The sequence below is a fragment of the Eucalyptus grandis genome, chromosome 5 (assembly GCF_016545825.1).
Source record: "Eucalyptus grandis isolate ANBG69807.140 chromosome 5, ASM1654582v1, whole genome shotgun sequence".
NCBI lineage: Eukaryota > Viridiplantae > Streptophyta > Magnoliopsida > Myrtales > Myrtaceae > Eucalyptus > Eucalyptus grandis.
Genome location: NC_052616.1, coordinates 23,219,278 through 23,246,850, shown reverse-complemented (window position 1 = coordinate 23,246,850; position 27,573 = coordinate 23,219,278). Strand labels below are relative to the sequence as shown.

General features: G+C 39.1%; 3 protein-coding genes across 10 annotated transcripts; 1 reads left to right on the top strand and 2 right to left on the bottom strand.

Annotated features, from left to right (window-relative positions):
* Positions 1–490: 490 nt before the first annotated feature.
* LOC120286043 (disease resistance protein RPV1-like) lies at positions 491–3,429 on the bottom strand. Of its 6 annotated transcripts, none has more exons than XM_039313170.1 (4): positions 2,649–3,429; positions 2,028–2,423; positions 1,789–1,940; positions 1,342–1,484 (listed from the first exon to the last, which is right to left on the bottom strand). In XM_039313170.1, exons 1-4 carry the CDS (start codon positions 3,420–3,422, stop codon positions 1,457–1,459), a joined length of 1,350 nt encoding a protein of 449 aa, XP_039169104.1. In that variant the 5' UTR covers positions 3,423–3,429; the 3' UTR covers positions 1,342–1,456. The 6 variants fall into 6 exon arrangements, with proteins under 6 accessions (XP_039169100.1, XP_039169101.1, XP_039169102.1 ...); XM_039313171.1 differs by having other exon boundaries at positions 1,350–1,492; XM_039313166.1 differs by having other exon boundaries at positions 491–1,940.
* Positions 3,408–7,078, bottom strand: LOC104444585 (disease resistance protein RPV1). 3 transcript variants are annotated; one of them, XM_039313174.1, is made up of 4 exons: positions 6,880–7,078; positions 5,145–5,234; positions 3,841–4,218; positions 3,408–3,744 (listed from the first exon to the last, which is right to left on the bottom strand). In XM_039313174.1, the coding sequence occupies exons 2-4, from the start codon at positions 5,192–5,194 to the stop codon at positions 3,435–3,437; spliced, it is 738 nt and encodes a 245-aa protein (XP_039169108.1). In that variant the 5' UTR covers positions 5,195–5,234; positions 6,880–7,078; the 3' UTR covers positions 3,408–3,434. The 3 variants fall into 3 exon arrangements, with proteins under 3 accessions (XP_039169108.1, XP_039169107.1, XP_039169106.1); XM_039313173.1 differs by having other exon boundaries at positions 3,841–4,313; positions 6,880–7,072; XM_039313172.1 differs by having other exon boundaries at positions 3,841–4,313; positions 5,145–5,406; positions 6,880–7,070.
* A 13,304-nt stretch (positions 7,079–20,382) lies between these two features.
* On the top strand, positions 20,383–22,069 carry LOC120293741 (protein argonaute 4B-like). The gene is made up of 5 exons (XM_039313466.1): positions 20,383–20,483; positions 21,365–21,482; positions 21,608–21,670; positions 21,743–21,856; positions 22,020–22,069. Exons 1-5 carry the CDS (start codon positions 20,383–20,385, stop codon positions 22,059–22,061), a joined length of 438 nt encoding a protein of 145 aa, XP_039169400.1. The 3' UTR covers positions 22,062–22,069.
* The last annotated feature ends 5,504 nt before the right edge of the window (positions 22,070–27,573 follow it).

Genomic DNA, 27,573 nt, shown 5'->3' with positions numbered 1-27,573 from the left:
ATTTAATTAGTTGATTGAACAAAAATAAATTGAAGAACCAAGTTATCCGCTAGGCAATAGCTTTAAATAATGAAAAGAATAATGATAAATGCTTAGTTTTAATAATGAGAAGAAGCTGCAATAACCTATTTAAATAAGCTATTATTTCAAGCTTTTAGTGATCAAATCTTCTTCTTTTTTTCCCTAAAAGATAATCAACCCGACAACCATTTAATTCTTTGACATTAGCAAGCGTTGTTGAATAAGAGGAAATATGGACAAAATCAAATGTCGGCAAGTCGAATTGGCGAAAGACAAAATAAATCAAATTTGAATAAGATTGGATTGCCATATAAGAAAAACCAAACAGAAGTTATCTTATTCGTCAAAAGATTACTCGTCCTTATGAGCAAAGAAGGAAGCAGAGTTCCGGCCCAATACCTTCTTATAGTCTTCCGGAAAGACGATATTTTATCCATATCGATTTATATTAGCAGAAGATTCTCGTTCATTTTGCTAGGAAGCATGACTGATTTATTTTTGAGTAACCAAAATCACATTATAAAGTCGGAGAGACGGCACTTATCAAGGGCCTTAATACATACGTGATGCAAAATAGTGAAAAGAAAACGTCAAGGATACAAAAGGCCATGGCGTGTGCAAAATAGAGTCGAAGGGTTACAACGTGGGCAAAGTGTAATCGGATCAAACTCCTTTTGTTGAAATTGAATATGTAGAGGTTTGGAGCGCGATGTAGCAAGCAGCATCTTCAAACCGAGGTTATTAACAATGCACTCCACTGAGTCTAGACTACACCGAAACTTAAAAAGCTGAGGACAATCCTCTAGACGAATCGCCTCGAGCTCCCTCAAGTTAGTCAGATGAGGCAACTTCGCCAATGATGGAAGCCCATGGAGCTCTAATTCTCTCAAATTCTGCAAACCTTCAAGGCCTTGAATTTCTGTTAGCCTGCGACAATCCCGAACTAACAACTTCCATAATGATTTCAAGTACGAGAGATCATTTGTAGTTTTCCACTTGTTACTCTCCCCCATCAATAAAATTGACAGATTTGTCGGAAGCCTAGGTAGGCATTGCAAATTCATGCAGCGGAGAGTGAGTTCCTCCAGCTGAGAAAGAAAACTGATATCGGGCGATAGGGTGGTTATTCTTGGAGAATACACAGTCAATTTTCTTAGGTTTAATAGGTTCAAGAGTGGCAACGTCTTTATTGAAGTCGAAATAAAACTTAGATCTATCAAACTTTCCGGAAGTTGCGGTGCCGCTGAAATTCCACAGATACTAATCCACAATCTTTTCAAATATCGTAGCTTCCCAATATTATCAGGAATCTCTCCTCTCAGTGTTGTAATTGCAAATGCCCCTGCCTCTAACTCTTCGAGCTTCTCCAACATTCCAATGGCACTAGGTAGTTTTCTTATGGAGCTGTCGATCATCTTTAATACTCTTAAACTCTTCAAGTTTCCAATTGAATCAGGCAACTCCTGAATTGCTGAACGCGTTAGATCCAACTTAGTTAGTGAATTGCAGTTTTCAATCGACTTAGGTTGTTGAGTGAAAATGATATCCACTCCCACTGATGATGTTGCGCAACCAACGAAATTGAACTTTTTTAGTGATTTACATTCAACCAAGCTGAGAATTTTCAATTTCTTCGCCTTTCTCCATTCAGGGATCTCTTCTATAGATGTAGAGTCCAAAAGAAGTTGCTCTAAAGATTCTAACTCCCCTATCTCATCAGGTAGCATGTGTAGATGATAACAATCCTTCAAGTTTAAGATGACTAACCTCTTAAGGTGACTAATGGATGGATGGATTCGAACCAAACTCCTACATCCTTCGAGAATCAACTGTACTAAATTCACATTAAAAGACAAGTCTGGAGTTTCACGCAATTCTTGGCATCCAGTTAGATTTAGGACCTTCAAATTCCTAGCCTGCTGAAAAGAAGACAACATATTTCTCTCCAGGTAAAATTAAGATAACATACAAGAAAACACAAATTGATTTTATCAGAAAAATGATACCTTTATGTGGCTCCATCCATCCCATTCTTCTGTGATGTTACTCTTTAATAAATCAAGGATTACTAGCTTCCTCAAGTAAAAAGTCAGCTTATAATCCATAGGAAAGTAATTCCATGAAAGCCATCTCAATTCTGAAAGGATACATCGGCTAGATGTGGTTTGAAGAAAATTTGAATTATGGTTATATTGGAAAGGATCAGCTTGAGTAAGGATGGACATTGAGTCTCCATTGAAGTCTTTACTATCCACTTGAGACATGGACTTTTTGTCTACTCGAAGGTACCCTAGATTTGAAAGGCTAGCTAAGAATTCTTTGATGAAGGGATATCGAGATTGTTCATCGAACTCAAGACATATTGCTCTAATGTTTTCATTTCCATGAAAACCACCTCCATTCTGCCAAAAATAAAAATAGAAAACATAAGTTAGAAAAAAACCATGATGTACAATGTTGATATCCTTCAGGGGAAAACATTTAAATCTTCTCCTAACGTTGAAAGCGATTGATAAACCACATTTGTACGTACACTGGAATAATAAATCGACTATTTAAAAACGAAAACCAAAACAAATATATTGGTGACCAATCTCCTTTTAAAGGGATGAAGCAGTACGATTTACCTGCGTTTTCTCCAAAACATCCAATGCTTGCTCATAAGTCCACACCCATTGTTGCTTCTCCGGTTTCATGTCACTCTCTCTTCGTATAAAATTTCTTCCAATATCTCTTAACCAATCATGCATCCATAATTGGTTATCATCTCTAATCTTTATCAAAGATCTTTGCTGGAGAATTGAAAGAGATTGATGAGGACAAAAGTCACAGCCTTCCCACATGTGGATCACAATTCTTCTATCACACCCAATGAAGAAACAAGCCACATCCAAAAATATATTTTTTTGGCTTTCATTTAATGCCTCGATGCTGATTATCAACTTCTTTTCAACATCCTCCTGAGGAAATTTTTCTAGCTCCTTTAATATGGCATCCCACTCCTCTATGCTTTTTCCAGATAAAAGAGAACCGATGACCTCTAGAGCTAAAGGAAGGCCGCCACAAATCTTTGCTGCTCTAATAGAGTGAGAGTTGTACTGTTTTATGGGATTATCTCTTCTGAAGGCATGCTTGCTAAAAAGTTCCAAAGAATGATTAAAATTCATGCCATTAAGTTCGTAAGCCCCATCAACAAGTGTAGGCACTTTGAGAATTCCCTGGTCTTGAGTGGTAATAATAATCTTGCTTCCCTTACCAAACCACTCACGCTTCTGCATGAGTGCATCAAGTTGACTTGCATCATTAACATCATCAAGTAGAAGAAGCACTCTTTTAGAGAACAACCTTCTCTTGATCACCTCTTTCCCTTCCATGACATTGTTGATATCAAGCGATTTCATTTTAAGGATTTTTTATATGAGCTGTTTCTGCAAGTCTGTAATGTTTTGTGTTCGCATGTCATAAAGGATGCAACAATTATCAACAAAATCTCTAGAAAGTTGATTGTACACAAATATGGCAAGAGTCGTCTTTCCCACGCCACCAATACCGTGAATTCCAACAATCTTTGTTTCATTGTTCTGTGGACCTATCATCCTTATGATTTCATCCACATCATTGTCATTGTCTACTTTGACAAAGCAATCGGACACTTCCACGTAGGCAGTTCTCAACTCAGTCAAAACTTTATTGACAACTTCTTTCAAGAATTCACCTTTGCCTCTGATAGTATTGGAGGAAACAGCATAAGACATTACGTTTAGCAAAACAAAATAATGCATCTAGAACAAATAGTCCGTATGTGATATAATTAAGTACCTATTTGGTTTGCCATGGAGGTCCCATCCCATTAGTTCTCCGACCTCTTTAAGAGCAGCCTTCCAGTTGTTGATAGTCTCATCATTGAACCGCTTCCTGTGAGAAACAATGGCGTTGCTGTAGTGATCTTTCTGGTATTTGACCTCGGACGGTGCAACATCATAGAAAATGGGCATGATCTTTTGTCCCCCCGTGTTCTTGCTCTCCACCATCTTGACCAACTCCCTAAGGCACCATGGACTATCAGCATATCCTCTAGAAAAGATTGGTATTGAGATCTTTGAGTGCTGAATTGCTTGGAGAAGCTGGCCACCGATCTCTTCCCCGGTGCTGAGTTCTTCATCGTCCCTAAATGCCCGAATTCCAGCATCAATCATGCTGACATAAAGGTAATCAGCAATATCGGTACGAGTATCTGGTCCTCTGAAGCTCAAAAACACTTCGTAATCATATCCAGATAACTCCTCCATTTCCTGACAATCAGAAGAGGCGTTCCATATATTTATTTGTTCTTTGCATACACTCGCCTTATAAGGCTCCATTTATTACAAAAGGCAAAAAATAGTGGCAACTGCTGTCAAAGCAAAGTTCAACCGCAAAGGTTTGTGCAAATTCTCTGTGCAACAACGATTTGAGATGCTACCCAAAAATAATGACCACGTGCAGGTTGACGAGGCTAGCTTCTACTAGAAGCAAATGTGGAGATAAGTTTGAAGTCATTGTAACAACGTATCAAAAACTTGATGCTAAAATAAAATAAATAGAGCACCTATCAAGGAAATAGTATTTTGGGTCTTTCGCTCAAGTCAAGAAATTTTTCCATGTCCAGCTAAGCCCAGCTCCAATAAAGCAGTATCTCCATGTTGAACTAACAATGATGCTGATAATTAATACATAAACAACACTTATTGATAGAAATTACTAGAACATGGATAATTTACTTAATGCAATCACTACCTAACGATTAAGCAGAATCTGCTGTTGCTGCCAAAATGCGGAAAGTAAATATAACATGTCGAACACACAGAGTTGACTATCTCCTTCTCAAATTGTGCATAGAATAGATAACTAATATTTTGACCTCACAGAATAAATAACCTAAATCGTCTAACGATGAAGCTAGTTTCATCCAGCTTCTAATTAAAAAGTAACAATAAACATCAAAGAAATGAAATATAAGGAGCAACTTGAATCGCCCGGCTTATTTTGAGAAAACTAAACATGTAGAGGAGGAGGCGGAGTTCTCACTTTCACTCATCCACTTCAAAACAGAATATTGACTATAGAATGCAGTTAGAGCTTACGGGGGATTTCTGATAGGGAATGGAATGAGGGAGCTGAGCGCGATCGTCATCCTCCGACACACGGAAGCAAGAGAAGAAGCAACCCATGCCCTATGGATATTGATTGTGGAGAATTCAGAAAGCTTCGAGGACAACGCCAAATCTGATCGGAAACCTTAACCTCAAATTAGCAAGTACAAGGAAGAATCTTTTGTCCTTCCCCCTTCGCGAAGTGCCTTGAGTTGTAGTTGAATCAGGGCTCACCCGGTCATAGAAAAATGTCCTGATTTGAGCAAAAGACCCATAATACTATTCCCTCGAATAGGTGGCATTTTTTTTTGTCCTATATGATTTAGGTGACTAACTATTGGAAATTAGCCTGTTCACAAACACATTCTCTTGGATGGCCAATTTTTAGACCCTCTAGCATCAAAAGTTAGATTCGTCTAAAATCTGTAGATAGGAAACTGGAAAGAATGCTCAATTACAAGTTGTGGTTCGTGAATCGCTTTTTCTGTGTTTTCGCCTTCACAGATCTATGTGGAAATTTTCATGGGATATAATGAGGGTCAATCATATCTATATACAGTTCTTAGTTCTCGGTTAATGATTAGGTCAATGGTCTTTCGCATAGACATGCTTATCTCACATGCAAAAATACTCTCTCGCGGCTACTCTACAGTTACCGGCTTGCTGTTCCAGAATTCCCAACTCATGTGGCCTTAGAAATTACTATCCTGAGTCAGCCTTTACTCACATCGACACAAGAAGTATAGAGAAGGCAAACATCATTCAAAGAAGTTCCACCTCTTCAATCTATCTCGAGTTGGCAGTCATACCTAGCCGTATGCCAATTACATCACATACTTTTGCAGTACAATAGACTACCCAGATAAAATCTAGTACGAATATATTACGTAATTCACAACTTCACCAAAGAAAAAAAAAGGAATGAATATTAGCATGTTCTTTTCATCAGATGTGGCTTATAGCTATAAAATCATTTTAAGTCCAGTGAAATATTTTCAAAACAGAACATGTTCGTCTGAAACAGAGTATTCAAAAATGTTTAACAAAGTATGACAATGGTCTGACCATGACCGTTCATGCCCTATTTCTTCCATGAAATCAGGTGAAAATCACTCAAGTCACGAGCAATTTATTCGACTTTGGATAAAAGAAAAAGGAACAGATCAAAGTAAGCACAAAATCTTGTATCCACATGACAAAGCAAGAATGTAACCGGTCTGATATAAATAATATTCATATTACGTATCCAGTAAAGAAGAGAAAACCAATCTGGAATAGGAAGGAAGGGTCAGTCTGAAATCATCATAAATACAAGTTAAAAAATGTTCATCATGATTATCCTGTGCAAATCAAGGGGAAAAAGGACAAGAAAAATGAGCAAAAAAGCAAAGAAGCTCATTGCAGATTCGTTCTCACCTCTCTCAACCCAAAGAAAACGAACTCCTAATACCAACTCAGTAGTATAAGTACAATGACCTTAGTCAACAATCTGAAGGACTAAATCCTCAGTAGAAAAGGAGCTCAGGGGTTGCGGACCAACCATAGAATCCCATCGCAGCATTTGAGAACCACGGATCAACTATGACAAGACAGATTAGCCAGAGAATGACATATCTAGTTGGAGAGAGAGTACGAACACAACATGGATGCAGATTAGGCTAATTAGAGCTGTGTGAAATCGGAGGAATCAGATGTATAGAAGATACGAAAAAGTACGATCATTCACCTTAGCGAATCCAAGAAGAGATCGGCTAAGGAGCTTCGACTTAGTCGCCTCAACGTGGTTCGTGAAGCTGCAGACTACACGAAGATCGTTCCTTTGCCGCTATGATGAGTGAACAAGAGAGCTAAGGAGAAGGAGAAGGAGATGACAGGGTTTCGGAAATTGTCAATCTACGTGAATGCTCTATTTGTCTTTTTCCCTTTTTCACATGTGAAGGTACCGTCTGTCTCTGTCTATCTCTCTCATCAATTATTTGTTTCTCATGGGCGTGTGCACTCACGAGAAGGGGAAAAGGAAATGCATGCTTGGGACTTTTATTACAAGGAAAATGACACAAATAATTTCAGAATTTTGATTCAAAATCCTTGAATTTTTAATATATATTTAATGTAGTTCCTAAATTAATGAAAGAACTATTTTGAACATTCCACATTGAGCATATACCAAAAATATATGGATTACATTGAACAAATCAAAAATAACATTTTACGTTATCTGCTACGCAATAATTTTAAATAATGAAAAGAATAATGATGAATGCTTAGTTTTAAATAATCACTTATGAAAATAAAATAAAAAAAAAAACTGCAATAACCAATTAAAATCAGCTATTATTTCAAGCTTTAGTGTTTAAATCTTTTTTTCCCCTAAAAGAAAATCGTAATATGATAATCATTTAATTTTATGATGTTAACAAGCATAGTTGGAGAATACGAAATGGGGACAAAATCAAATGTCGGCAAATGGAATTGGTGGAAGACAAGATAAATCAAACTTGTGTCGGCAAATGGAATGGGTGGAAGACAAGATAAATCAAACTTGTGTCCGCAAATGGAATGGGTGGAGGACAAGATAAATCAAACTTGTGTCGGCAAATGGAATGGGTGGAAGACAAGATAAATCAAACTTGTGTCGGCAAATGGAATTGGTGGAAGACAAGATAAATCAAACTTGAATAAGATTAGATTGCCAGATAAGAGACATTAAACAGAAGTTATCTCATCTGTCAACAGATTACCAATCCTTATGAGCAAAGAAGGAAGTAGATTTATGTCACAATACCTTCTTTTAGCCTTCCAAAACGCGATATTTTATCCATATTGATTTATATCAACAAAAGATTCTTGTTCATTTTGCTGGGGAGCACGACAAATTTTTTTTGAGCAACCAAAATCACATTATAAAATTTGAGAGACGGCAGTTATCAAGGGCCTTAATACATACATGATGCAAAATAGTCAAAAGAAAACGTCAGCATTACAAAGGGAAATTGTGTTTGCAAAGTGTGATCAAATCAAACTCCTTTTGTTGAAGTTGAAATTCTAGATTCTTAGAGCTCAATGTAACAAGCAGCATCTTCAAACTGCGGTTAATGTCATGTAACTCCAACGAGTTTCGACCACATCAAAGCTGAACAAGCTCAGGACAATCCTCTAGACAAATCTCGAGCTTTTTCAAGTTAGACAAGGCAACTTCGCCAATGATGGAAGTCCCACAAGCTCTTATGATCTCAAATTCTCCAAACCTCTATAAGTCCTTCAATCTCTGTTACCTTAAGACGATACCAAATTACCAACCTTCATAATGATTTCAAAAACGAAAGATCATTCGTGGTTTTTGTTGGAGAAATCTTTCCAGAATATTTTGAAGCTGACAAAACATTTCTATCGCCTAAGTCTGATATCGATAGTTAAAGTCTCAAGAATTTATAGTCTCAAGACTTTGTTATCTCAAGACTCAAGACTCAAGACTCAAGACTCAAGACTTAAGATTGTTCTCTCCATGCGGTCTTTCTAATCCAAGGTTGAAGGAAATCCAAAATCGAGGTTTATGATTGAGGATTTGATCCTATCCTTTGGAATAGATTCTTTGGTTGGATAATCATTTCGGATTCTTTAATTCTTATCTAAGATCGATTGAAGATCCGATGGTCGACTTAAATAATCTTGGATTATTCTATTCTGGAAACCGAGATCCTGATTGTATGGGCGAACAGGATTGATGGGCTATCATCAGATTCCTTATATAGCTCGGATGATCTTCTTGATTGATTCCGTCCAACGGGTAGATTGGAGGAATTCCTTTGGTAAGTGCCAACGGCTATGATGGCATGAAGGAGTATAAAAGGAAGACGTTCTAGTTGTTTTAAGTGTGTGATCGATAGAAAAATTCCAGTCGAAGATCCTTGATTGTTAGTTGAGACCGAGCAAAATTGCATACCGAGAGTGTTTATACTTGGTGACGCTTGAGTGAGTGTGGTAGATCATCTACACCTAGAAATCAAGGAAGATCAACACCGTAACAACTCTTTGATTATAGTGGAATCCAGCCACCGGTCAGTCTGCGTAAGAGTGGACGTAGGCTTGAATCAAGCCGAACCACTATAAACCGAGTGTTCAATTCTCTCTTTCCCTTACTCGGTCTTGCGATTGAATTTTTAAACGTTGCAAATTCTCTAATTGTTTAAAATATCGTGCAAGCTTCGAGAAATTGTTTGTATACCTATTCACCCCCCTCTAGGTACTAGTACTAGCTATCTCAATTGGTATCAGGGGACCACAAAGAATGAAGAAGGGACCGACTCACTTCGATCTTACTGAGGAAGAAGACTTAAGAAGTCAGCGACAAAGTCCGATTCGCTCTCCTCCACGTCATTCAGCATCTCCTACCCCACAAGGTGCAAGTCACAATCTGGAAGAAGAGATAATCGAGGATGCCGACCCAGTAAGAGTTCAAAAGCCCTCCTTTTTGTATAATCTTTATCGTGCATTGAAAAGCATCGGTACTCCATTGAACTATATAGATGACTTCCTTAAGGACAAAAATTATGGAAATGAGTATCGTTTTCAAGAAAATGGAGGAATTGGGAATTGCCCGAAAGGAAAAGCAGAGGAAGCTCTTGCGAACATTCCAAGAGATCCTCGTATGCCGGAGGACAAAATCTGATTGACGGGAACGATGATGACAAAATGTTCCTTGAATTTAAACCTAAAATGGGTGTGGCAGCAAAGGTGAAAGGAAATCGGATGGATTTGTTTAAATCCAAGGATCGGGAAAAAGTGTATCTCATGCATTGAAAAGAGGGTAATCAACCCTAGAAGTGTCGATTTTGACTTCGGGATTCCATCAACTTGAACCTAAGAGAGAAGTTAAATTTGCTTCAACTTGAGACTTTCTCGCTTCCGACTCTGAGACGGGTATGATCATCGACCGCTTATTTCTATTCAAATCTTAGCTTTTGGATGCGAATAGAATTTCATTCGATGTTCGAGACAAAGTCTATGTGCTAGATGTGAATATGTTGGCGGACATAGTTGGAGTTGAACGGGGACGCTATCTCCCAATCAAAGTCTCACCTGCTCGAACTACTCTGGATCTTGTCAAAGATAGGGATGTAGATAAGAAAATTATCTATTCCAGGATGAATGCTATCAACATTGTGCTTCACAAGATTGTGATCAATTGTCTCGACCTCAAGTCTACTTCAAAGACTTCTGTGTCTCTTTCTGAAGCAAAATTGATGTATGCGATCAACTCAGGACGGAAGTTCTCTCTCCCGCACACTATTCTCTTCCATATGTACAGAACAGTGTCAAAAGACAAAGGACAATTGCCTTATCCTGGTCTGGTGACCAAGATCTTTGACATCGAATATTGAACCGCCACATTCTTTTTGTGTTCGAACATGTGATAAGATGGTGGTAGGGTTGAAAATGTTAATGAAGATGCGTCTGCAAGAACTCTCCAAGGAAATGGAGAAATTCAAAGTGAAATCTCCAGTCCAGTCTGATTCAAAAAGGAAAGGAAAGAAGGCCATTGGTGCTTCATCGAAAAAGAGGAAAAGAACTCTTATCCTGGAGGATGAGGATGAGGATGAAGATGATGAAGATCCCTCTATTCCAGCTCTGACAAGAACAAGACGTTCTGTATCTTATCCAACAGAACTTCAGCAAAGCAGAGAAGAAGAAGAACTCAGAGAGAAGGAGAAAGAAGTTGAGGAAGAAGGAGAAGAAGTAAAAGAACAAGTCGCTGAAAAATCTGAGAGAAGGGAAATCAAGAGATTGATCATCACTCTTCCCCTTTCGATGTCCTAGAGACAGGGGGGGAGTTAGCGAGCAAGAGAGGTCTCCACCTCATGCTACCGAAGATTCAAGACAATCTCCAGAAGACCCAGAAAAAGTTCAGATCTCTCAATTGCTCGAAGAAGGTGATACGTCGATACCAAATCTGCCGGACCGAATGAGCGCCATCGTCTCGCATTCTCACCATCCGAGAAAGTCAATGCCGCATACACGACGGATGATTCGCAGATCTTCGTAGTATCATGAATATTCTTCGGAAATGCGTAACTGGATATATATTCGGACTGTGAAATCCAATCTTTGAAGCATTGGACAAGCATCTTGATCTCTCTGGAAGATAAATACCAAGACCTCGCTCTGCAACTTCAAGCCAATGCCAAGAGAGAAGAGGTAGCTCATCCGAGAGAAGATCGAAGAAGCTCGAAGGAGTAGTCAGTCCATTGGGGATTTCCGGATCGTGCGCATTCCCAAACAAGACATGACTACTTTCTCACCCTCTTTTTAATGATGACAAAAAGGGGGAGAACCAATTTGAACAAACTTTATTTTGAAATGTCTTTTATATTTATGACTTGAGTATACTTGAACTTGAGTGTTAGACTGAATTGGCTGTGGATTTTGATGCTTGACTGGTTGCATTTATATCAAGTATTGCTACATGGTATTACTCATGAAAGACTAACCGATTTGCTGTGGATGCAGAAAGTCTCGGTTGTTTATTAATCTTTATGAGTTAGCCATATTGCTTGAGAAATGTTTTTGCAGGTCAAAGTTGTTCAAATCTTCAAGAAAGTTTTGTCACCATCAAAAGGGGGAGATTGTTGGAGAAATCTTTCCTAATATTTTGAAGCCGACAAAACATTTCTATCGATCTAAGTCTCTGGATATCGATAGTTAAAGTCTCAAGAATTTATAGTCTCAAGACTTTGTTATCTCAAGACTCAAGACTCAAGACTCAAGACTCAAGACTTAAGATTGTTCTCTCTGACAGTCTTTCTAATCCAGTGTTGAAGGAAATCCAAAATCGAGGTTTATGATTGAGGATTTGATCCTATCCTCCTGGAATAGATTCTTTGTTGGATAATCATTTCGGATTCTTTAATTCTTATCTAAGATCGATTGAAGATCCGATGGTCGACTAAATAATCTTGGATTATTCTATTCTTGAAACCGAGATCCCGATTGTATGGGCGAACAGGATTGATGGGCTATCATCGATTCCTTATATAGCTCGGATGATCTTCTTGATTGATTCCGTCCAACGGGTAGATTGGAGGAATTCCTTTGGTAAGTGCCAACGGCTATGATGGCATGAAGGAGTATAAAAGGAAGACGTTCTAGTTGTTTTAAGTGTGTGATCGATAGAAAATTCCGTAGTCTCGAAGATCCTTGATTGTTAGTTGAGACCGAGCAAAATTGCATACCGAGAGTGTTTATACTTGGTGACGCCTTGAGTGAGTGTGGTAGATCATCTACACCTAGAAATCAAGGAAGATCAACACCGTAACAACTCTTTGATTATAGTGGAATCCAGCCAATTGTCGGTGCGTAAGAGTGGACGTAGGCTTGAATCAAGCCGAACCACTATAAACCGAGTGTTCAATTTCTCTTTCCCTTACTCGGTCTTGCGATTGAATTTTTAACGTTGCAAATTCTCTAATTGTTTAAAATATCGTGCAAGCTTCGAGAAATTGTTTGTATACCTATTCACCCCCTCTAGGTACTAGTACTAGCCATCTCAGTTTTCAATATCCTGTTATCTCCTATCCATAAACATAACAAATTTGTTGAAAACCTAGGTAGGCATTGCAAATTTCTGCAGTCCAGCTTGAGTTCCTTCAGCTGAGAAAGGCAAATGATACCAAGCAATAGGGTGGTGATCCTAGGACACAACAAATACAATCTTATTAAGTTTAATAGGTTCGGGAGTGGCAACATCTTTATTGAAGTCGAAAGAAAAAATAGATCGATTAGACTTTCTGGCAGTTGTGGTGCCATTGAATTCTATAGATATTCATCCACAATCTTCTCAAAAGTGGTAGCTTCCCAATATTATCGGGAATCTCTCCTCCCAATTTTGAAAATGCCCCTACCTGTAACTCTTCGAGCTTCTCCAGCATTTCGATGGTGCTAGGTAGTTTTCTAAGGGAGCTTTTGCGCATCCTTCATGCTTTCAAATTTTTCATGTTGCCAATTGAATTGGGTAACTCCTGAATTGCTGCACATTAGATCCAACTCAGTTAGTGAATTGAAATTGTCGATCAACTTAGGTGATGATGTTGTGCAACCAATGAAATTGAACTTATTCAGTGATTTGCATTCAACCATGTTGAGGATTTCCAGTTTCTTCATCTTTCTCCATTCATGATCCCTTCTATTGATGTAGAGTCCAAAAGAAGTTCCCTTAAAAATTCTAGTTCCCCATCTCATCTGGTAATATGCGGAGATGATAATAATCCTTCAAGTTTAAGGAGACTAACCACTTAAGGTGACTAATTGATGGATGGATTTGAACCAAACTCCTACATCCTTCGAGAATCAGCTGCACTAAATTCACATTAAAAGACAAGTCTGGAGTTTCACGCAATTCTTGGCATCCAATTAGATTTAGGACTTTCAATTTCCCAGCACACCAAAAAGAAGACAACATATTTCTCTTCAAGTAAAATTAAGATAACATACAACAAAACACACATTGATTTTATTTGAAAAATCATACCTTGATCTGGCTCCATCCATCCCATTCTTTTGTGTCGTTACCCTATAATAAATCAAGGATTGCTAGCTTCCTCAAGGAGAAATTGGTCAGCTCGTAATCCATAGGAAAGTAATTCCATGAAAGCCATCGCAACTCTGGAAGGATAATTGTGGTTTGAAGAAAATTTGACCTCTGATAATATTGGAAACAATCCACTTGAATAAGGATAGACACTGAGTCTTCATTGAACTCTCTACTATTTATTTGAGGAATAATGAACTTTTTGTCCACTCCAAGGACCTTAAATTTGAAAGACTTGCTAAGAATTCTTTTATCAAGGAGTATCGACATAGTTCATCGAACTCAAGACATATTGCTTCAATGCTTCCAATTCCATGAACACTATCCCCATTCTGCCAAAATAAAAATAGAAAGAAGTTAGAAAAAAAAAACCATGGTTTACAACGTTGATCTCCTTCAAGGGAAAACAATTAAGTCTTCTCCTAACGTTGAAAACAATTGATAAGCCACATCAGTTAGTTCACTGGAATAATAAATCCACTCTTTAGAAATGAAAACTAAAACAAATATATTGGTGACCAATCTCCTTTTAAAGGGATGAATCAGTACGATTTACTTGCGTTTTTTCCAGAACATCCAATGCTTGCTCATAAGTCCACACCCATTGTTGCTTCTCTGGTTTCATGCCACTTCTTTCTTGTATAAAATTTCTTCCAATATCTCTTAACCAATCATGCATCCATAATCGGTCATCATCTCTAATCTTTATCAAAGATCTTTGCTGGAGGATTGAAAAAAAGATTGATGAGGGCAAAAGTTACAGCTTTCCCACATGTGAATCACAATTCTTTTTATCACACCCAATGAAGAAAACAGGCCACATCCAAAAATATATTTCTTTGGTTTTCATTTAATGCCTCAATGCTGATTATCAACTTCTTCTTTAACATTCTTCTGAGGAGATTCTTCAGCTCCTTTAATATGGCATCCCGGTCCTCTATGCTTTTTTCAAATAATAAAGAACCTATGACCACTAGAGCTAAAGGAAAACCGCCCCAAATCTTTACTGCTCTTTCAGATTGAGAGACGTATTGTTGCATGGGATAATCCCTTCTGAAGGAAAGTTTGCTAAAAAGTTCAACAGAATGATTAAAATTCATGCCATTAAGTTCGTAAGCCCCATCAACAAGTGTAAGGACTTTGAGAATTCCCTGGTCTTTACTAGTAATAATAATCTTGCTTCCCTAACTAAACCACTCCCACTTCTGCGTGAGCGCATGAAGTTGACTTTCATTATCAACATCATCAAGTAGAAGAAGCACTGTTTTACCTTCTTAGTTATTGTTAACACAAAAAAGGAATTTCTCTTTCATGTGACAGATAGCTTTCTCTGTTCCTAAAGAAGTTATCCCTAATTCCTTCTTTCGTTTGATGAAGAGGTTCATTTATATACAATTATCATATTATGGCATGATAATTTTAGTACTTAAAGTATGAATTATTCTAGCGATCCCTCCTATAGGAAAATATCCAAGTTTACAACCCAAAATATCAACAGCTGTTTGATCTTCCAAGGAATCTTGTGAGAGTCAAATTTATTTTAACAGGGTTGACTTCAAGCCCCAAAACTGCCTGTCAAAATAGAAAAATAAATCTGTCTAGAAATAATTCCATGTCACTTGTGCATAAGATCAGTTCCTTCTTAGCAGAAGTTGATAAAATAGGTTGTCCCTGAGAACTCTTACATAATTTAGAACCATTCACAAAAAAAAAAAAATCTTCTCAGCATTACTAATCCTTTCTTGTAATCCTTTCTGATTAAGAGAATAGAATACGTAGAATACTCTCTCTTTCAACACAAACAATTGCAGCTTTTTTATCCAATAAAACTTGCCATAATCTGCAGAACATATGTAGCATGATAACTTGCAAGCTTAAAACAAATTAGGTATTAGAGGAAACGAACACTTCAAGAAATGTTATTAACACGTACAGGATTATTTTTTGCAGTAATTTGTACTTGCAAGCTCATACAGTTCTCTGATACTTTGCCTCCATTAATAGAATCAAGCTCTGCTTCAGGTTCTTTGGAGTTGCGGGAGAACCCATCCGATTCGTGTGTATCTAAGGTAATTTAACTCAAAACTGATCAAATAAAAATAGCATGAGCGAACTCAGAAACTGACTATGCAAGTACCAGTATGATCAGGGATTTTGTCAAGTCCTCTACTCTTCATGTGTGCGAGACACATGCATGCCCTAGGACAAGCAAATGACACATAAAGATAATATCTTCCAGATTTAGCAGGGAAAGGAGAATCTAAATCTTGAGAAATCAATTTGAAAGATGCTGAACGTACTGCAAGAAAAGAACTAGATCCTGAGACACTGCCTCTTTTCTGACCTAAACACGGAGGTCTAATCTGTTACTGAAATAATAGGCATATAAGAAAATCCAGCTTCCCAGAGGTCTAATTTTCAAATTTTCTTTGAATTATTTTCAATAAAATCAGACTTAGATCACATTCGAATTCATTACCAACTCTATACAACATCAAATAATAAAATGTACAAAAATCTCAAAATTCTCACTAGGCCATCTCTGCACTTTCTGTTGATCTACTTTAGCAATTATGTTGATCCATGAACTAAGTTGGGAGTGACAGCATTTCCTTCATGGATCCTTTTGGTCAGATCTGAAAGAAGAGCATCTTTGTTGCTTTCGTAACAAGCAGTCATAAATGCAGCTAATGTTACACGATCCACTCTGGTTTCCTTGTCAATTAATTTATGGAAGAACAGTGCCGCCATTCCCACTTTTTTCTCACTGCAAAGCTTCCTCACTAATGTTTTCACAGTTCGGATCCAGAGTTTATTTTCTAATCTCTCCAAAATTAGCAATGCATTAGCAGATTCATCTTTTTTGCAGTATTCATAGGCCAACGTCAGTCGAGTAACCTCGCATGGGGAAAGTCCCTTGTCTATCATTGAGTCGTATAATCGACAAGCCTCCTTCAACCTGGACTCTTTGCAAAGTCCGCTGATCAAAGCACAGTAAGTGATACTGTCAGGAAGACATCCATGGTCACTCATCCTGTGGAAAATTTTATTGCTAAGTTGGCATTCCCATCCCGACAGAATCCACCAATCATGGATGTGTAGGTTTTTGGTAGGAACTAACCCAAGCCTGATTGCTTCTTCAAAAATCTTTTCGTTTCCTTCATTCTCTTTTGCTTGCATAAGGCAGAAATCATTATGGTGTATGTATGTATATCAGGTTGCACAGCAAGTTTAATCATCCTGCTCAGAAGTGCTAGGGCTTCCTCAATGCTGGCCCTCTTGCACTGCTCATTTATGAGTATACTATATGTGAACAGATCAGCTTCCAGTCCATTCAAACAAGCAACCTATATTCAGAGAGCAGCAAGAGTGGATGGCATTGTACCATAAAGACAGCAGTCCCCAAGCTTACCCTCCAAATTGGTACTGGCAACACAAATTAAGCAATAAGCAAGAATAAACATTAGTCCACACGCTCAAAAGCCACAGAGACGATACAAGAAGAAAGAGGCTCAAACAAAGCAGCACCAAGAAAGAGGCTCAAACAAAGCAGCACCTACACTATTGATTCATCTGAAAAGGTTTATCTACTGAGGGTTCCATAGAGAACATTGGCATTGCAACGTGATTTGGTTAACTGAGAAAGTGAGAATTTTTCCCATAGAAATTACTGAATATTGCCACATTGCAATTAATATGTGAAATCATGACATCTGTGGCAATATTCAGTCACTCCTTGTTCAAATTAACAGCTGAATTCTATAATTTTAGGTGTCATTGTTGAGTTGATCTTTTCTTAAATTCATTATTTTATCTACTAATGGTTACATCGAAAACATTGCCATCATTAACCAAAAAAGAAAAAAGCAAAAAGGAAAACAAGAATTTTGCTGATAGACGTAATAAACATTGCCACACTACTTTACCCAATAAAAACATTGCCACACTGCAATACACTAATATAAAGTGGAACAAGGTTCAAGAATTACTAAAGAAAGCCAATTTAGCAAGGAGAATCCATCCCATAAACAGAATCAGACTTCTAAACACAAGATTCACACGTTATATTTATTCTCAACTCTTTCGAACTTGTCTTCTACATGGAACTAGTATAAAAATTGTCAAGGAATTATGTCTGGAAGCTTCCAAGTTGGAAAGCAAATGTCAAGTATCACAATGTATTTTCTCCAACGGATAGGAACATCAAGAATCGGATAAAGAAGACAGCAATCTTATACTTTTGCTAATTTGACATGTTGTACATAAATTGTCAGTTGATTTATATAACTTGAGCAAAATTACCAAAAGTAGTGGTGATACTGAAGGACGGAATTTGACAGTGGGGCCTGAATAAAATGGAGGCAACAACTAAGAGACGATGAAGAAATGGGTCTTGAGTGAAGAAAATGGGTCTTGAGTGCTGCCTGCACTTATCCTCGTCCCACATCAAATGGAGAAAAAGAGAAGAGGAACCTCCCTTCTTATGTGGAACCGACGGGGAAATGTGGGAAGTGATCCCCCTTTTCTTGATTTCACACGCGAAAGCAGTTCTTTCGCCTTTCTTTCTTGCTTTTGTAAATTTCTCATCTGACCACTTAATTTCATCGCTTATGGTCCATACCCTACGCTCACGCTCGCTCAACCCAAAGAGTCAAAAGACTCTTTATCAACATGGCTAAGAAAAAGAGGCGAAAGGGGAAGGAAGACGACATGCTTAAATAAAATGACAAAAAAGAAAAGAAAAATTAAAAAGGGCAGACCATCCAGCAAAAATATACAAGTAAAGGGAGACCCTCCAGTTCATATTTTTCTTTGATTTTCTCGTCTTTTACTTTTCAATGTATGTCGTACTTCAAATTGAATTGGTGATTAGTCAAGGATTATATCCACAAAGAGCGGCTTTATTTAGATGGTGTGAAAGGTTAAGTAAATAAATATCAGAATCTACACGACAAAAAAGAAAACGGAGAAAGGTTATCATTATTGGATGTTGCGTCCAAAGATGTGAACTCAAGAGGAAGTGGAAATGTCAATCCATTACAAAGTGTGTGCTTGAATCTTAGGTCACAAGCATGTAGAGATGCCTTTTAAGGCCTTTGTTAGCACAATGGTCTTTGAGATACTTTAAGAATTACAACTTGTTGTAAGTCATAAATTTTTAAAAGAGTAGATCTCATAGCAATTCATAATTATTTATTATTTGATTTTTTATGGACTCGCAATAGATTAAAAAATTGTCACATAATCATTTCTCTTTTCTTAATAAGCCTTGATAGCAAAAAGACATTTAGGAAGATCGTTCTTCTTGAATTCAAACTAACACTTCCATAAATATATTCAAACTTGTTACAATTATTGTATCGAGCTTATTGTTACAATAAAGCACAAGCCACTGTACTGGTGTTTTTTATTATGTTGGGACAAAATAAATATAGATAGGAAATTTGCTAAACGGTGACTATTTTACCTTGTGATTACCGTTTCAATAATTTTCCTTTCTCATGTTTGCGAAATTGTGGGCGGCTATGTTAATCTTGAGATTACAATTGAAGTGATTTACCTTTTCATGTTTACTACTTTTGTGCATAGTGGGTTTTGCTGACATAGGTGGTGTGTTTTATTCAACTTTTCCAAAGGATCTTGGGCCTCAAGGACACTTGTGCAAAGAATGAGGTATTTAGTAATACAATCCCAAAAGCCTCTGAACCAAATTTAGCTTTTTAAAGTCCCTTTAGCCCAATACAACTCTCACCTAGCATTCGCATTTCCGCACTTTTGAAATGCTATTTAGGGACAATGAATTTTTTTTCAATCCAACTTTGCCCTCACTAATACAATGTATTCCTGTTTTGCCCTTATTCTACTGTTCATTGTCTCTCTCTAAACCAAACACACCCATTGTAGCTAGGGGTGAGCGTGGTTCCGGGTAGAACCGGGGAACCGGAACCGGAGGAGGTTCCTGTTCGGTTCGGGTTCTAAGGGGACCGGTTCCGGTTCCACGTTCTCTTTTCCAGAACCGGCGGTTCCCGGTTCGATTTCAGTTCCCATAGGAACCGGAACCTGAGGAACCGGAACCGGCAAAGTTAAAAAATAAAAAAACCCTAATCCCTTTCGCTCGATTTCTCCCCCTTCAATTTTCCCCCTTTCCTTTCTTTTTCTCTCTCTCTTTTCTCCTTTTCCTCCTCACGTCACTTCCTGCCCCCACTTTTTCTTTTCCTCTCTCTCTCTCTCCTCTTTCCTCCTCTCTCAGCCGAACCCTCCCACCTCTTCTTCTTCTTCTTCTTCTTCTTCTTCCTTCCTCTCGCCAGTTGATGCTTCACCCACCACCACACCGCCGCCCCACGCCCTACTCACCACCACCTCTTGGCCACCGAACCCCACCACCCACTGCTCGTCCGACAAGCCGTCTCACCGTTTAGCCCGACAAGCTGTCTTGCCGCCGCGTCGCCGTGAGGCACCGCCGTCCCAAGCCACCGTCACCACCTCTTCTGCCGCTTGCTTGGCCGTCCGGGCCGTTGTTGCTCCGAACCGTCACCACCTCCGCCGAACCCAACTGTTAGGTTAAGCCCCAAATTAATTTACCCTAGTCTCAGTTCCCACTTTCACTTCGCACTTCCTCTCTGTCTCTGCCCGACGTTGCTCACTATGCTCGTGCTCGCCCTCGACGAGTTCCTCGACGAATCTCCACACGGAGTCGGGCCTCAAGTCCTCGACGAGTTCCTCTCCGGCAAGACCTACATCTCCGGGTAAAGCTCATCTACAAGAAGCCGGCGAAGAAGACGACCACATCCCCATCTTCTCGGCTCGAGGACCTCGCGTGGAACCATGTATCATCCCACTGAGGCGCATGTGTGGCAAAGACCATAAGCTCTCTCTGCATCGTTCTTTTTAAGCTCTTGAGCATTTGTGTTGTATTCTCTTTGCTCGATTCGTCACTCTTCATGACAGACTTGTATTGCTGGGTTGGGAAGGATATATAATGATAATTTTGAGAATGCGATTGTGGGGTAGAAGTTGATTTTCCATGTGGAAACAATTCTAGGGTTAGCTTCAAGTTCGTGCATTTTGGTTTTGGCACTGACCAGAGACATAAGAAAAGAGTGAATGGGGTCCCTGATGCTTGATATTGGTTAAAACATGAAAACCTATGGTAAATTCGAACTTTAATCTTTTTAGCTTCTGTCAGCATGGAGTGCCACTGACTAGGTGTTGACAAAGTTACTGGCAGTGACAAACTTTTAGTGTTTTGCTAATTACTTCGAGCTTATCATTTTCTTCTAAATTTGGTTAGCAAAGCTCGACTTTGTGGCAAAAGCCGTTGATGTGGCTGCTGAAGAATTAATAGCACGGCAACACTGGACAAGGTTCATGCTGCATCTGTTTATTTTCTTCAATGTGTCATTCTTGTTATTTTGTTTCTAGTGTGCCCCGACACTAATTGAAATTTTTTTCTTTTTGGCAGTTACTCAAGTGCAACTTAATCGCACTAAAGAGTCTACAAAGTCTGCGGTCTGATGAATTTGGAATCTAGAGTATGGTTCAAACTCCATCTCGAAAAGCATGTATGTGAGGAAGCAGCCAAAGGATTTCATGATCCGGAATAGGACCTGGACTTATCGGTTTCAAGTGAAGGATCAGATTGGAGCGTAACAACTATGATTCTGAACCTATGCTGCGTTCATGCGGGTATAACAATTAGCAATAGCTTTACTCAAGTTGAAGGCCGTGTTCTACCGGCTCCTAAGGTGCCAATGCTAGTTTCCCTTTTTGCATTTTGTTTGCTGGATAAAAAAAAAAAAGAAATTTGTTTGTTTGCAATGGACTGTTAGACAATCATCCGCAATAACACAAACTGTGGCTTCCTTCCCAGCTAAACGTGGGCAATGGAGAGGATTTCTTCCCCCGCAATGGACGGTGGAGCTTTCATAATAAGGTTATTTGAATTATCTGCCACCAATTATTGTGTTCAATAAGTCTGTTTATGCTATCTTTTCACTCTTCGCAGAAATTTGTTGAGCCAGCTAAGATACAGAAATGGGCTGTGGTGAACTTCTTTGCTCGGTGTGACATGCGTGGGCTTATAAGAGACCCGACTAGATTAGCTGAAATGAAAGGACTTGTGAGTCTTATATCCCATCGCTGCAACATTTTCCTTGATGGTGATAGACACCTCTTTTATCCCCGATTGCCCCGTTAATTGTGTTTCTTATATCTTGTGTGTCAATTATAATGCAACATCTTCCGATAAGCTAATGAATAGTCCGTGACCATCAATGATGCAGCTCACCGAACAACCTTTTGACGTGTTTGAGGAAAGCCCCTAATTCAGAAGAGCCCCTCCCGCTGTTAGAGTGGATAAAATGTTTGAGGAGATACAAAGCTAAACTACCAAAGGTGCCGCTCTTCCTCAAAAGACTAAAGTATATCCTTATCAACCCCTGATGCGCATTCCTAATTTGAACGTGAGCATGCCGAGTTATTAAGCTGTTTAGTTATCCTGTGCAGCAAAAGCAGCATGGCTCTTTGTCACGTGCGTAAGTAACCCTTCTTAGCATATCTGGAAGTTTTAGTTGTTTGGGTCTTCTCTTTTTTAATTTTGGTGGTGCTAAGTTATGTTTGCTGCTGTTTTCAGCTTTTAGAGATGGGATACTCAATCCAATTGGAGACAGGGTACGTTAGTTCCGAGCACAGCAAGAAACTTTCGATTTGATTAAGGCAAAGATCATTTAGAATGAAGTGTGTTGTTCAAATGACAGCTTGTTTATTACTTCTAAAATGCTGTTTGCTGTTTGTGTTATATTATCTTCAATGAATGACAAGTTTGTTTATTATTGCTGCATTCATTTTCATTTTTTAACTAAAAATGAAAAAAAAGAACTGTTGGAACCGAACCACCCGAACCCGTGACAGCAGGTTCCAGGTGTTCTCGGTTTGACGGTAGGTTCCAGGTTCCAAAAAATGAGGAACCTGTACCCGAGGGTAGGTTCCAGGTTCCAAGCGGAACCTGTAAGGAACCGGGAACCGCTCACCCCTAATTGTAGCTCCAGATTTTCGTTGATGTGAGCCGACAGTCGACAGTCGCTGTGGGACGGTCATTGACAGTCAACCACCACGGGTCTCTTGGGCGACATCTGGAGGACCGCATGGACAAATTACACACAACTGTCCATTTGGTACATCTCCCGACTCATCCTCTGCAATGTGAGTGTTGGCTTCGTCGCCTGCAGCATGGCTCTGCTGCTGCTGCTCCTGCTCATCCCATCTACGCAGCCTCCATTTTCTCTCTCTGTTCGAATTTATTAGGAAAGACGATTCAGCATAAGCCCAGTAAAGTCAAAGATTATCATGTCTTGAATTCAACAGGATACAGAACATGGGTTACAAGTTTTACTGGGTTGACAGCTATCAACCTTGAAAAAGCAAATCCAAGAGTACCAATTGACACCTTTCCAAGAAGAATACTACTCCAGAACAGTTATCTTTGTCCAGCAGGCAAGATTAATAACCATCTGAACTTTTGTTATCTTGGTACTGGAAAATGTCAAGTCAGTCAATTCAATAGTAGACGACACTGTCAAAAAAGGTCTGCCTGCGCAAAATCTAAGTAGCAGACCCTGAAGAATAATAACTGAATGCTCGAGACTGAAAAGCGTAGCCCTGTAACAGATCAACCTTTATTTGCTCTGATATCTCAATATCTTTAGAATCACCATGTATTTAAATGTGAGGAAAGCAATAGCCTCCCTTCTACCATGATATAACAGATCAACCTTTATTTGCTCTCGAGAAACTCAGTTCTTCTGAAAGAATAGAACTCTCCCTACCTTTTAATTTGGATAAAGTACCTACTCTATCATGCACTGTCCAGTGTTCAGGACATGAGCACCATGTGATGCCCCAATGCAACACCAATTTTGACATGCCTACCATCACAATTATATTTACAGTCTCCCAGACATTTCCAGCGTCAAAGGCAAAGATAAAATGTGATACAAAACCAGGAGGTACATGACTCCTAGCTAAAGACAAACATTATGTAGTGTAATCCCACTCAAAGAACAGGTAACATAAGCTTTAACAGCAGCTTTCCTATGAAATATAGCTTAAAAATAAGAACTAACTTCTGGAACAATTCTACTTAATGTTCTTGGCGAAGAGGATTTATGTTCCTGTGAGGATCTGATAAGAGAGCCTGTAGATCCATAGTCCACCCGGAAAATCCCTTCCACTCATTGGATATGCACTTCATAATGAAAAGAAAAGATCAAGCTTATCAAAGGATCATGCAAGACTGAGGTAGACAGGAACAAAACCATTTCATAAAAGCCATGATTGACACGAGTAATTATGACATTTTAATGCATGAACCACAACTTGCTTAAATATGCAGATTTTGCAAAACTAAGAGCGACTAACCTGTCTGATCATTGATGTTATAGTTTTCAAAAGAAAGAAGAAGTACAAAAGGGAAATTACTGTATAGTTGCAGTGAGATCCATAGAGCAGATAACAAGATATGCTGAGCCACTTAATTGGAAATCACAGATAGATGAGAGAAGGGTGTCGGCACCCAGTGCATGTAAAATCCCCTCAAATATGAGAGGACACCAAACAGCAGGGAGAACCTGAATCCTAGATTTCTTTTCTCTACTTTCTCAATATTGATCTTCTTATTGCTTATTCTGTAGGTATGTACACCAAATCAACATTGTGATTGTGTCTTCCCAAACCGGACAAGTATATCCTTCCTAAGGCCCAAAGGCACTGGTGCATCCATCTCCAACCCATTTTGATTCCCCAAATAAGAATACCTTGAAGAGGGAGATGAAAGTGGTGCATCTATCTTACTGCAACAAGTCACTCTGTTATTATTATCTTTTCCTCCTCTCATCAAGACCAAAATTACACCAAGTACGCTATCATAAAAAACACATCGCACTTACAGAAGAAGGAATTCACATGTTAAATCAACACTATTTGCTTTAAGCTAGAAAACTCTCAACTTTCTAAGTGTCAGGTTTACACCACATCAAAAAAAGAAGAAACGAAGTAACACAACCATACCAGCAAATGCACTTACACCAGATAATGTAGCTAAGTCATCAATGCAGCCTCCCTACAAATCATGAAATCCTCCATTGTCTCGACATCCACTCATATCGAGACCAACCATTCAGAAAAAGAAGCAGTAACGACTATGACATTTCCAAGACTACATACACCAAATTCACAAGGGCTCCTCAATACTTTGATGGTGAATTCACCTCCCCTTCCGCAGTCTTGTGGTATTGAAAGAGAAGACGAAACATCCACCCACTGAGGTCGGCAATACAAGACATGACTTGCTTACACTGATGCAAAACATGCGGATAGAACATACGAACATGAGACATACATCTAGCCCATGTACACACCAAGTGAACACATCTTCATAGTAGGCCCATCATCACATGTAACAGAAAGTATACCAAATTACGCCGAACACTCGAGTAAAACTAATCCATAACTGTGCGTGCACACACACTTACATTTTGAGTCCTTCGTACGATCACCACCCCATCGCCGGAGTCCTGCGAGACCAAGATATTCCGCCTCAAGCATTTCCACGTCTCCCCTTCGACGGCCCATTTCGCCTCCACGGGACCACCCGCGGTCACGAGCTCCTCTCCTCCCGACCGGCCCTACGAATCGGACTCCAAATACGAACCGCCTTCAAAGAGAGCACAAACCGGATGTCTTTGGACAGCGGCGTAACCAAAGGTCGGGCCAACGACAGCACCGTCGAACGGGAGAGGGCGAAGTTGGGGAGGAGAGAGACCATGGCTTGCTCGTGCGAGGACATGGCGCGGTTTTGGGGACTTCAGTGGTGGTAGCATGGTGTGGGGTTCCTTGGCGGCCACACGTGAGCGGAGAGCGGTGGTAGTGAATGCGATCCGAGTTAAGTCGGTGGCGTGTGGGGGCAGTGGGAATGGCTCTCGGCGGTGCGGAAAGAGAACACGTCTTCACATTAGAAGAGCTAATTGGCATTCAGGTCATGTCCTGTTTGTTTGGTCAATGCCGAAGCAAAAGGGCTCTTTTAATTTTATCAGAATCATTTGTAATTTAGGAAACTGATGAGAAGATTCAAGATGACCTTGAAGGCTATTATTGTTCATCTAAATTGGATTAAAAGTCTGATCTCAAGCCATACAAGTCAAAAGAGAAAGATAGGAACCCAAAGTAAGAAATAGATGCAACTAAAAAACACCATGAGCTAGGGAGAGCCTCCTGCCATAATCTGTCCAATGGCAAACTTCTCAATGTGTTGATAGAATTTGAGCTTTTCAGTTGAGTTATTTTCAATAATACTATATCAATGGAATTAATAATGACATTGCATGAATGAGAGCTAATTCAGCTATCGGTGGTTCGTCTTATTTATGTAAACCCAATGCAAGGAGTTTCTCCCTAATTTGGCGCAGTTGATGTGGAACTTTGTTGATACATATCCGTCTTTCTGGTACTTGATATGAGCAAGCAATTCCAATGTTATACACCATAGCCAAACATTCTTGAAATATCTCATCGCTTTCAGAAAACAAATGCCAACGACTATAGGGGTCTAAATTGCCCTCTCTTTCTTGAAGCAAAAAAATGTCCGTAATTTCTAGCACTCATTCAGGTAGAGCTTCTGCAACAAAATTATGAAGAGTCAAATTGTCTCCGAATGTGTGACCTGTGGGACTTAACCCTGTGAATAACTCCAACAAGAGAATGCCATAACTATAGACGTCGCCTTTTCTTGAAGCCTTGCATCCCATTCCATATTCTGTCACCCATTTGGATCATAGTACAAATCAAGTTAAATTGCGGATCATCAAATCAAAATTTAATGTGCACAAGACTATAAGAGTTATCATTAGCTACCAAACTTAACACAAGAAGACCATCAATAATTTTTTGGTATACAAACTCTCTTGGTTAGAGAGAGAGAGAGAGTACAAAACTTAACACAAGAAGACTATCGATAATGTTTTGGTATACAAACTCTCTTGGTGAGAGAGAGAGAGAGAGAGAGAGAGAGAGAGAGAGAGAGAGAGAGAGAGAGTACCTGGTGGAATATAACCCGTTGTCCCTCTTACCACCGAGCTCATCTGATTAGTTAAAGTATCAAGGAATTTTGCTAATCCAAAGTCGCCAACATGTGCAACCATCTCAGCATCTAAGAGGATATTGCTTGGCTTTAGATCACAATGCACAATGGGGACGTGGCATTGGTGATGAAGATAATATAGTGCAGAAGCAACATCAATAGCAATATTTATCCTCTGAATGAAATTCAACTTTTTTGAAAGCCCATTACCATGAGATGATGTTGTACATGGGTGCAGCCAGCATTTTAAGCTTCTATTCTTCATGTATTGATAGATTAAAGCCTTAAAATAAAGTCCTTTACGATCACTATGAGAGCAAACTGTTAGTATCTTCAAAATATTTCGATGTCTCGTGTTCTTTGATACCTTGCACTCGACTATAAAGCTATTCAGAGCACTCGGACGGTATAAATGAAGCACCTTCACGGCAACAACCATTCCAATGTCCTCGACTATCCCCTTGTAAACAGAACCAAAGCCTCCAACACCGATCAAATTCCTTGAAGAAAAACCTCCAGTTGCTTTTAAGAGTGTTTCATAAGATATTTTCAATGTGAATCATGCACAAAATCTGAATTTGGTACATTTACGTTCTTCTTCACCCAATGAAGATATATAATAGCTCCATGTAGAGCCATCCCAAGAACTCTAGGAATAACAAAAGCGAAAACTATTATTATATTGATCTTTGTACTCTTGAGGC

Coding starts and splice junctions, on each gene's coding strand:
- LOC120286043 (XM_039313166.1), bottom strand. CDS start 3,422: ATGAAATCGCTTGATATCAACAATGTCATGGAAGGGAAAGAGGTGATC. Junction 2,424..2,648: donor ATGTTTTGGAGAAAACGCAG/GTAAATCGTACT, acceptor TATTTTTGGCAG/AATGGAGGTGGTTTTCATGG. Junction 1,941..2,027: donor ATGGATGGAGCCACATAAAG/GTATCATTTTTC, acceptor TCTTCTTTTCAG/CAGGCTAGGAATTTGAAGGT.
- LOC104444585 (XM_039313173.1), bottom strand. CDS start 5,231: ATGGGTTGCTTCTTCTCTTGCTTCCGTGTGTCGGAGGATGACGATCGC. Junction 4,314..5,144: donor TTCCCTATCAGAAATCCCCC/GTAAGCTCTAAC, acceptor TCTGATTGTCAG/GAAATGGAGGAGTTATCTGG. Junction 3,745..3,840: donor CTCCATGGCAAACCAAATAG/GTACTTAATTAT, acceptor CAATACTATCAG/AGGCAAAGGTGAATTCTTGA.
- LOC120293741 (XM_039313466.1), top strand. CDS start 20,383: ATGCTCGTGCTCGCCCTCGACGAGTTCCTCGACGAATCTCCACACGGA. Junction 21,483..21,607: donor GTGTTCTACCGGCTCCTAAG/GTGCCAATGCTA, acceptor CTTCCTTCCCAG/CTAAACGTGGGCAATGGAGA. Junction 21,671..21,742: donor GGTGGAGCTTTCATAATAAG/GTTATTTGAATT, acceptor CACTCTTCGCAG/AAATTTGTTGAGCCAGCTAA.